This window comes from Pelobates fuscus, chromosome 2 (assembly GCF_036172605.1).
Source record: "Pelobates fuscus isolate aPelFus1 chromosome 2, aPelFus1.pri, whole genome shotgun sequence".
Classification (NCBI taxonomy): domain Eukaryota; kingdom Metazoa; phylum Chordata; class Amphibia; order Anura; family Pelobatidae; genus Pelobates; species Pelobates fuscus.
The window spans coordinates 424,175,316-424,186,930 of NC_086318.1; the positions used below are offsets into that span (position 1 = coordinate 424,175,316).

Genomic DNA, 11,615 nt, shown 5'->3' on the forward strand with positions numbered 1-11,615 from the left:
CATGTTGTTTCGCCGCTGGATATCTGAAAAGTGCACCATGGCCGTGTAGGAACACCTGAAATGACCACACACCTTCCTGGGCTGCTTTAGGACGTCCTGTAAGCCTGGGTACTTATGCACAAAGCGTTGTACGATCAGATTACACACATGTGCCATGCACGGCACATGTCAACTTGCCCAAATTCAATGCCGCCAACAAATTTCTTCCGTTGTCACAAACCACTTTGCCGATCTCCAGTTGGTGCGGAGTCAGCCACTGATCCACCTGTGCGTTCAGGGCGGACAGGAGTGCTGGTCCGGTGTAACTCTCTGCTTTCAGGCAAGTCAACCCCAAGACGGCGTGACACTGCCGAATCCGGGATGTGGAATAGTACCTGGGCAGCTAGGGGGTGCCGTTGATGTGGAGCAAGATGCAGCAGCAGAAGAGGACTCAGCCGAGGAGGTTATGGAAGAGGATGGAGTAGGAGGAGTAGAGGAGGTGGCAGCAGGCCTGCCTGCAAGTCGCATTCCATGCTTGGCAGCCGTCAGCAGGTTTACCCAATGCGCAGTGTAGGTGATATACCTGCCCTGACCATGCTTTGCAGACCAGGTATCAGTGGTCAGATGGACCCTTGCCCCAACACTGTGTGCCAGACATGCCATTACTTCCTTTTGCACAATCGAGTACAGGTTGGGGATTGCCTTTTGTGCAAAGAAATTTCGGCCGGGTGCCATCCACTGCGGTGTCCCAATAGCTAAACATTTTTGGAACACCTCAGACTCCACCAGCTTGTATGGTAAAAGCTGGCAGGCTAAGAGTTCAGACAAGCCAGCTGTCAGATGCCGGGCAAAGGGGTGACTTTGTGACATTGGCTTCTTACGCTCAAACAAGTCCTTGACAGGCACCTGACTGTCGGCAGATGAGCAGGAACTGCTCAAGGCGAGAGACGGAGTGGAGGATGGTTGAGAGGGGGCAAGGAGGACAGCAGTGGTTGACGTGGCTGAAGATGCTGGACCAGGAGGAGGATGGCGGCTTTGAGTTTGTGTGCTGCTTGTACTCATGTGTTGATCCCATAGGCGTTTGTGATGTGCAATCATGTGCCTTCGCAAAGCAGTTGTATCTAGGTGGGTGTTGAACTTCCCACGACTCAGTTTCTTTTGGCACAGGTTGCAAATGGCATTGCTGTTGTCAGAGGCAGACACACAAAAAAAATGCCACACTGCTGAGCTCTGCAATGATGGCATTCTGGTGGTGGCAACAGCATGTGTTGATTGGCGTGCTGTCTGGCTGACCCCGGGTGCCGATGCATGCTGTCTGACTGTGCCACTAGCTCCTTGCGACGACCTCCCCTGATTCCAACTCGTCTCCTCCTCCTCTCTGTCTCCCCATCTGAACTTTCCCCCTGTTCTTCTTCTCTTCTAGCTGGCACCTACGTGACATCCACGGACGCATCGTCATCATCAACCGCTTCACTTGTATCTGACAACTCAGCAAAGGAAGCAGCAGCGGGTACAACATCATCATCTTCACACCGTACGTCCATGTGTGTAATGCTGCCTGACTGAGACATATCCCTGTTATCTACATCCTCTGGCAATAATGGTTGCGCATCACTAATTTCTTCCAACTGATGTGTAAATAACTCCTCTGACAGATCAAGTGAAGCGGCTGTGGTGCTAGTGTTGGTGGTGGCGGCAGGCGGGCGAGTGGTAACTTGAGAGGTGCCCGAAGCTAAGCTGGAGGAGGATGGTGCGTCAAGGTTCCGAGCGGAAGCTGTAGAAGATTGGGTGTCCTGTGTTAGCCAGTCAACTATGTCCTCAGAACTTTTCGAGTTCAGGGTACGTGGCCTCTGAACACTGGGCATTATTCTAGGGCCAAAGGGAATCACAGCACCATGGCCACGATGGCCCCTGCAGGGTGGCCTGCCTCTGCCTGTCATTTTTTTTCGATTAGTGGTACTATGCGTGTAAGCTACTGTGACAACAGATATGAGTGGCACTGTGCACTGGCAGAAGTTGGCAGAGTAGACGTTGTAGGCCTGACACACACGCTTGCAGACAACTAACTGTTATTCAATCTATTACAGTGAATTTTTTTTTTTTTTTTTTAATGTACACTACTGTTACACCAGATATGAGTTGCACTGGTGTGACACTGTGCCCTGGCAGGCCCTGAAACGCACACGTGTGAAGGAAACTGACTGCTATTATTTCACAGTCAAATTTCTATTTTTTGTTTTTTAATGTACACTACTGTTACACCAGATATGAGTTGCACTGGTGTGACACTGTGCCCTGGCAGGCCCTGAAACGCACACGTGTGAAGGAAACTGACTGCTATTATATTACAGTCAAAAAAGTTTTTTTTCTTTTTAAAATGCAAGCTATTGTGACACCAGATATGAGTGGTGGCACTGGGCAAGTGGGCACAGTATACGCTGTGAGCCTGACACACACGCTGGCAGGCAGACAACTGCAATTAGATTACACAGGAAAAAAAAAAGCAGACTGATGTTCTAGCCCTAAAAAGGATGTTTTGGGGTGCTGTCCTTACAGCAGAGATCAGATGAGTCCTTCAGGGACAGCAGCACACTGTCCCTCCTCTCACTAAGAATGCAGCTTCAGAATTAATCTAAAATGGATGCTGTCCAGGAGGTGGGAGGGTCTGGGAGGGAGGGTATGCTGCTGATTGGCTGGAATGTGTCTGTTGACTGTGAGGTATAGGGTCAAAGTTTACTCAATGATGACGAATAGGGGGCGGACCGAACATCGCATATGTTCGCCCGCCATGGCGAACGCGAACAAGCTATGTTCGCCAGGAACTATTCGCCAGCGAACTATTCAGGACATCTCTATCAAGGAGTTAAAAACAAAATCTAGGCCTTTGCATTCGTAAAACTCTTACATAGTGCCATAAGGTTTGTTTTAGACTTTAACAAGAGACAAAATGCTGTGAAGTAACAGCTAAACAAAAATAAGGAAAGAAACCAAATATCACTGCTTGATTGATGATCTTGAAGCCGAACTTCTCTGTAGGTCTGAGTTACCATTCACTGGTATCACATGCAGTCCATCTGTTAGTTTAGCTGAGCGATTTGAACGGTATGCTTGGCTATTCAGCTGGAAGAACATTGAATTAAAATGATGGCTTAGCAGAAGTGACAGCTGTTTTGTTGGATACAGGTATGGACTTGTTTGAACTTTCGGTAAAAGGCTCTTAACATTCTGTTGTGAACTTCTCTAACAGGTTTACAGTGACCAATACAGGGATCAGATTGGATTTATCGGGTATTTTCCTAGCAACCTAGCCACAGAGATACACGTCTTCAAGAATGCAACATTAGAGCTGCATACAACAGTAAGTTTTGCATAATGAATAATGGCAAGTGTTTTAAAATATAACATACTGTGAATATCATATTCCATATATATAAAGCCAGCTGATATTAAAATATAGCCCCCACAGGCCAGATACCTATTAAGATTATAAAGTTTTGGGGAAAAGAACTAGATATATTAATATCAGAAAAGGAATGGTGCTCTTCTATTTCTCATCATACAAAATATGTACATGGCTTAAATTTGGTTGAATGCCATTTTAAATTTGTATTTAAATGGTACTATACTCCTTCAAGACTATCCAAGATGTATCCACATCTACAGAATACATGCTGGAGATGTGGCTCTTCTGTTGGGTCATATATACACACATGGTGGGAGTGCCCGATTGTAAAAATATTATGGTCATGGTCATTTGATATTTTGTATAAACTGTCTGACAATAGAATGGAGCAAAATCCAGTTTTAGCTCTATTACATTATAATTGGAATTTCGATACACTAAAAACTAAATGTATTGCATTACACTGCTTTGTGGCGGTCAAAATTATAATCGCTAGAAACTGGAAATCATCTATTCCCTTCCAAAAAAGGTATCTTATTAACCAAATTGAATTCCAACTTTAGATGGAAAATAATCTTATAAATAATATTTCTAGCTCAATGCTCAAAAAAGGTATTTACAAATTATGGCTAAATAAATTAATATCAATATACGAATGAAAACTGATACTTTCTAACTTTATGATAACTGGAATGAATGGGGATATGTGTCAGGGTTAGTGAAATATGGGAGACTTTAATATACTCCAATGTCCCAAGTTAAGCGAATGAGAACTGTGGGATTGATTGTCAACTACTCTTCCGCATCGGTAGATCCTCTGTACAGAAATATTATTGTATCATGATACGAATACGAGATGTACATATTCACGATGTTATACTAGACAGGCTCACAATGCCATTTGATTAAAGTTATGACCCCATAGATAATTCTTATTCTTAATGAAACACACTCAAGACTCAAAATGTTTAATTGATATTAGTGTGGGCTGTTTGTTTGAAAATTCACTACTCATATTGAAATTACGTTTTGGATATATTTTTTTTCTTATGCTTTAGTCATTTGTTCTTGTTTTCAATTTATGACAATGTGTTGCGATGTATCTATCTCTCAGTCTGTATGTATGCATGATGGTACGAGTCTTGTAAATATCTTTTGGAAAGCTGACCACTACATGATATATTGTGATTCTAACTGATATATTTACTATAAAAGGGCATTATATTTATGAAATGATTATACTGTAAACTAAAAGTCAAATTGTATAAATGTTTTTGTTAAGTTTCTTAACTCCTCCCAAGATATTGGATGTTTGTAAAAATCAAAAAATAAGTAAATAAAGATGATTATAACAAAAATAAAATATAAAATATAGCCCCCATGACGCAAATGGAAATGTATTCCCAAAGTTGATGGTTAAGTGACAGACATGGTGAGGCAAAATTAGCATTATTTACTAAACTAATAACTGAACATGATATAGATTATTTTAAGCAAACAAATATGTTTGAATGACTTTCTGTTCCTGTCCAAATCTGAGATGATTAAATTGCATATACGCAGAAGTAAATTCACACTGACACATGCAGTTCAGGTTAAAATAACTTCAGAAAATTTAATGGCATCTGGTAAAAAACAGGCTTGCAAGCCCTTATAAGAGCAAAATTACATCATCATTGAATATCAAGATAACAACAAATAAACATCATTAATTGGTCTATGTATTAATGTAATTAATTATTAAAAAAGCAGGTATGTATGATATTTTTAAATCTAAAACACTATCTAAAAGCAAATATATAAAACTCTAACTGAAAAACATAAAGAGGGAGAGGAGTAGCGATGGATAGCAGAACAAAAAGAGAATAAGGTATCCCTCCTGAGAATAGAGGATTGCCTCTAAACCCCTAAAGATAACTAGAGACAACAATAAAAAAAGTCAGGTTGGGCCAATAGATGCTGAAACACCTATTAATATAAGGGGAATATAAATAAATACCCCTCGCAAGATACTGTTATAGCAACAAAGTAAAAATACAATACAAAGTACGTACAAAAGCCCCAAAAATGAAAATAATAAAATACCAGAAGATTGAAAAAACCAGTCCTAAATTGACAATCCTCCTTCTGGTTTTTGTTCAGTATTTTTGGAATGTTTTTTCTTATTTGCAGCGTATGAAAGAAAGCAAAAACAGGAGAATCCAATAGTGTAATGTGATTGTAAAATCTGTGACATACAACATACAAGCCTAAAAAATTACAACTCACATATAATGGAGCTGTAACCAGCTCTGGATAAAACAGCATGTAGTGGTTTTCTTATCCACACTTGCAGGATATCCCTCTGGTGGTAGTTTACAATAGGGTAACAGAAAGGTAGACCATATGAAAATAAAAAAGAGAAGTCAATAGTGCTCCAAGAGAGAATAACTAGTAAAATAGAGATATACTCACATTTGAAAGAGCAGTCAAACCGCTATATGTATCAGTCTTGGGCGGTACAATCCCCACCTAGGATTCTTTGAAAGAATAGTCCTATAGATATCTCAGGTAGTAGGACCAAGTGCCAAAAAATAAAAAACTTCAGTGCAGGTCTGTACCTTCTCTGCAACCTCTCCTCCAGACAGCCTCTAAATGTGCTTCCTTGTCCAGTGTTGAGATCAACAAGTGTGATGATGTCAACCAAGGAGGCTGATTGGGGGCAGGGGCAGCGCTTGCGAACCCGCACAGCACTGGAATAAAGGTGAGTAAAATACATTTTTAAGAAGAACAAAGGGGGAGCAGCGACCTAAATAGTTTGTTTAAACCTAAAAGGTCAGGAATACACATTTGTGTTCCTGACCTTTCATGCTCCTTTAGCTCAGTTGAAGATTAGTGATGGAGTGAATGTGGTGAGTAAATTAAGGGTTTTATGTAGATTTTATTTTACATTGCTTTGAAATGGAGAAAAATGAAGGCAATATCTGAAAAAGCAAAGTGTGCTCTTGCCTTGGGCTCAATATGACTATGTATTCTGAAATTAAAATAAGTAAAAACTGTTGAATAAATTGAATGCCTATCACACGGAAAAAATATGCTTCAATCTAAATCGCACCAGTACAAACCAGAAGCCAATTTAACTGTCTTGTTTAAAATTTCTTTTGAAAGGGCTTTAATACTTTAATTCCATTTGTCAAAGTTTTCATCTTTTGAATAAATCTTTCTGGTTCCAAATATTGAATTTCGCCTGCCTCTTCACGGGTATTAACTAATAGTCAAAACAGATCTCAACTTTATAAAAATAGTTTGTAGGTTTAAATAATGCCAACACGTAATCAGAAAACATAGGTTAAGTGCACAACCTAACAAATTAGCACATTTTAATTTGAATAAATTAGAAGACGCAGGCAAAATGCTTGCACACCCTCCCCCACAAAATATGTATGTAGAGCAGTTCTGAGATCGTGCGCCCAATAAGCATATTTGTTGCTTTGTACATTTTTATATAACTGCAGTCCCACATCAGGACTGTTCTGTCGAATCCAGGTTGTTGGGAGGTATGCATGCATTCCATTCCCACGTACTGCTAAATCTAAATTATGTTATTTATGGTATGATAGATATTACCTTTTAAATTCTTGATTTTAGTATCAAATTATCAAACAGATTAAATGCAATCAAAATGAGCATTGTTTACTGAAAGATTTGTTAGTGCACGTGTGGATCTCAAGAAGTCCTACACATAATTATTTATGTTTCCGAAATGATGTCACTTGGATCATCGAAAAACGAACGCTTTCCTCGAACACATCCTTACATAATTTGTTACCCACCTTGAGGACTTTGTTATATAAATATACATTTTAAGTTTTTTCAGTGGAATCCCAAATTCTGTGTGTGAATGATAAAGCACTTACAAAGACCTTCTTTTAAGACGAGACTAACCCATCATTTTCTGTTTACGTATGGACATATATAAGTGGCTTTTAAGATCTGCACATTATTTATTAGCATTTACTTCTGCTGTAGAATGGGGTCTGGGTATCAGCATCCCATTTAACCCTGTAGTATCACTACCTATTTTAGCATGTCCGTGCCTAAGTTTCAAGAGCAAATAATTAAATTGCTATTTGATTATTCATAACTAGATTACTTTGCTAGAAAATAAAATTAAATCACTTATTTGCTCTGATTTACAGAGTACATCACAAGTCTATGATATCAATCTATTTCGATAATTACAGGTCTCGAATTACTGTTTTAAAAGCATAAAGTGTTACACAGACCACCTCTTTGAGATATGTAAACTAAAAAATAATATTACTGGTAACCAGAGCCAAGCGAGGGTCTTAACACCCTGTCCAACATCACACCACATCACTCCTCTCCATGGTCCAATCAAATACTTCTCAAATAGAAGCTTAACTGATATTCGGGAGACGGGAGGGAGTTTCAAACAGAAACACTGCAGTTACAGATTCCTACCACCATAACCACTTCCAAAAGCATGGTGGTTGGAGTAAACCTTTAAAGTGTTCAAAAATGTTGTGTGTTTGGCCTCCAGGATTAATGGTGGTAAAAAAAAAAAAAAAAAAAATTGTTATACAGAAGTGTATAATTTTATAAAAGAGATACAGTAGACATTAAGTAACCGTGAGCACCTAGCTTATCTCATCAGTTAGCCCGGGGAAAGACCAACAGGGAAGATGGGGACGGAGAGAGATGTGGAGAAAGATCAGAAGAGATCCACAAGCGGGGTGGGATAGGTAGAAACGAGTAAGGTGGTAAGAGTAAGATACACCAGTTGGGAAGAGCCACAGTAGTACGACTTGAGTAGGACATTCTGTACAAACACATCTCTACATTCAGTGACTCTTCACACAAATAAGCACACACACTGGCACTGACGCTAAAATATCCTCTTATGCACGTCAGAGATTTATGGGATATGCTTAACATTCCCCCTGAAACGTATAAGGCAGCAAAGTTTGTCTGACATATCTCAGTTACTTTTTATCCTGGGTAGAGCAGTCGAGGAAGCTGTATTTGTGATTTGCAGGATGCTTTAAAGACAAGCAGCTTTTTATTTACTTTTTTCAGCTTAATTTTTTGGCATATCTTTCATAATGACTTAATGAAAACCAATGCTTAGGGCTTCAGTGTCCTTTTAATTGTAGGGTGGTGCATCAAAAGAAAGTGGGTTATGATCTTGTTTTTTTTTGGGGGGGGGGGCTTGAACCATGAATATAATATATTCCCTCTATGTGATACTCCCAAGTATAGAATAAGCTGGAGATGCTTTATGTTCACTCAATAGGTGCTAAGAAGTGTCACTGTGTTGCCAAGGCAGAATGGTGAAAAGATATGATTAAATGCATCTGTATGTAAATGACTTTCATTCTGCAGGAGATCGCGTCTGTGGCTGATTAGACTTTTCTACAGGGTAGTTAACATTACTATGTAGATGAGAAAATCTGCTAGTTTACTGAACTGGATGGAAATATTTATCTGATTGGCAGGCTGGTGCATTAATTATTCTATAAATTTGCACTGAATATATATTTATATACATATAAATCTGAATAAAATACATGAATTCCAAGGGCATATTCAGCGCTGCGGAATATGTTGGCACTTTATAAATGCCAGTAATAAATAAATAAATATGGCTATTTTTTGGGGGGGTTCTTATGTAAAGAGAAGAGGGTCTGATTATTTACAACATATTGGGACAGATTTATTAGGGCAAAAACGGGTGTTATTCTGGGGTCAAATTCTTAATAAGGATAAATCACAAAACAAACAGAATGCGACATTTATCACGTTCCCAAGGAATGGCACCTGTTTTTGCCTTGATACCTACGGTCCATTCTGCTGTAAGATATACAAAATAACAAGTGGGTGAGCGGGGTTATATTTATTTTATGCAACATAGGATCTGTATGGGGATCAAAGCAGTCAATAGAATTGGAAATTTGGTTTGGTCTGAATTTAGGCACAGATTTCCAAACTCCGAGTCAAAATGTAGCCGAATCACGGACCATCCACAATGTGCAGTTCGTGATTCTGAATACCCTCACATGGCACCAAAAAAAAAAGATACAATTGATGGGAAAAAAGATGATCGATGACTAGGGCACAGGCATTAAATCTTGATTTCATTCACAGATTAAGTGAGAACTGAGCACTATAGGGAAAAAAAGTAAGCAGGAAAAAAACTATATTTATATATTTAGTAAATTTACAAAATATAAATAGTGATTTTTTACTGCTGCCCCTGTTTTCCCCTCTTAGTGTTATTTTTTTCTGACTATATCTGTGAACCAAAATGCTCCTATAAGTGTACTGATAAATATATTCATAATATTTATAATATTTATTTTATGAATATACTTTGCAGCACACTAAAAGACCCATCTTGCTACCTTTTTTTCCTCACTATAAGGCCCATTTTCACACCTTTTTTTCTGCTGAAAAACCAAACTCCGAGTGGACACATGAACTAATTCTGAACATTGGAAACGCTCAGTGGACAGTTGCTTTGGGATTAGGGGCTGACTATTTCCCTGCTGGTGGCATTAGTAACCAGAGGGCAAATAGTTAAGATCTGTCACTACCACATCCGTTTAGTATAAGGGAGGTTTCTTGGCTCCCTCATGGCCCAGACCGCGCGGTGATCACTGCCTTTCCTACATGACTCCACAGTGGGGCTAATAATTAAATAAATAAACAATAGGCATAGTGCTCTCCCTCATGCACCCACCCTTGGCCAGCGTGTGGTGCTATCATTAAAATGTACTTAAGAAACTGTGTTCTATTTAATAAACAGTAGGCCACTATTGGGGGCTTTAATATTTTTATTTTTTTTAAATCCTTAGGCCCTCCTTCCAAACATTTTTACTTACCTGGAGTCCAGTGACAAGTTAAGCTCCCGATACTGCTTTCTTTCCCTCCTGATATCACGCCTGCCTTTGTGTTGTCCAATTGGGTCGTTTAGCTGGCTAAGAGTGGTTGCACATACTTTGAGCTGGCAGGAGGAGAGGGAGACTAGAAACAAACTGTACAGAGGAAATAGGCAGGTGGGAGGGCTCCAGCGAGGGGAGTTATAAGATAAGCAGATTGTGCTTATTGCCACCCGGCAGTGCACACTGATAACATACATAAAATATGCACAGAATTGACAGAGTTCCAGGCTGCCAAAGTCACATGTGCCAGGGATGTAACTAGACCCCGGTACACTAGTGCAAAAAACTCAGATACACTGCGCAGTCAGATACCTCCCCCCCTCAATGATCACTTCATAAAGCAGCACTGGTCATGGATGTTGGAGTGACCCTTCAAGTTCCCCTCCTAGTGGCTAGGGTTCCCCAAGACCCTAGCTACCCCAATTAAAAATACGTATCTACCCACCCTTATGACAGTGAGGTGAGGCCCAATAAGTCTAAATACAGTTGTAATACAGTAAGTCTAAATACTTTTTATTAGAATCTGTTGGTTTTACAAAACTTGTTATTAATAAACTTATAGTTCCTTAGTATCATCCTCTAACATTTTATGTCTGTTATTTATTTTTCTACAATAATAAATGCATTGTTTCCACCTTCATGTACATTGTACAATCATGTACCTTGTCAATAACATTCGGTTGAATTTCTCTCATAGGCTATTGATTTCTACTGTGACTGACACAACAGCGGAAAAAAAATGACTACGAGAACGAAGACACGCAGGCGATGCTTTTCGTGGCTTTTATAAGACATTCAAACTGCACATGTGGTGAAAGATTATAAATTCTTTCCTCAATTTTTGTCACTGCTAAAGAATTCATACCATTTCTTGCATTCTAAGCCCAGCTTGCCAACATCTAGAGGAATGAAAAATAGTAAAATGAATATAGCAGCCTATACTATTGTATTCGTCTCTACTGTAACATATCATTTAACTCTGCACACATTGTTGGTATTATAAAGAAAATGTAGCAAAATAAATTCATTATAAATGTACCATTAATGCAGGTAACAAGTAAGTCATTTTAGTACAAGGTAAACCTAGTACGACCATTAACATATACAGAAAATTAATTACCGGTAGTATTGAATTTCTAGAATTATCAAGAGGCAAGACATTGACCCTATCTATTTTTTTTATTATTTATTGTTAAAAAAAATCCTTCTTTGTTGCCTAAACTAGTGCAGATAATCAATTTGCAATCTGGGCGTACACACAAGACGTTATAGAACTATTATGTTAACAT

The 11,615-nt window shown here is 39.1% G+C and overlaps 1 protein-coding gene across 1 annotated transcript in view; it reads left to right on the top strand.

The window, feature by feature from the left end:
• OTOR (otoraplin) overlaps positions 1-11,265 on the top strand; it is a 41,664-nt gene extending 30,399 nt beyond the window's left edge. The window contains exons 3-4 of the mRNA XM_063441513.1: positions 3,227-3,337; positions 11,024-11,265. Of these exons, the coding sequence (XP_063297583.1) occupies positions 3,227-3,337; positions 11,024-11,047 (135 nt within the window). The 3' untranslated portion in view covers positions 11,048-11,265. The remainder of the gene's footprint in view (positions 1-3,226; positions 3,338-11,023) is intronic.
• Positions 11,266-11,615: the final 350 nt, after the last annotated feature.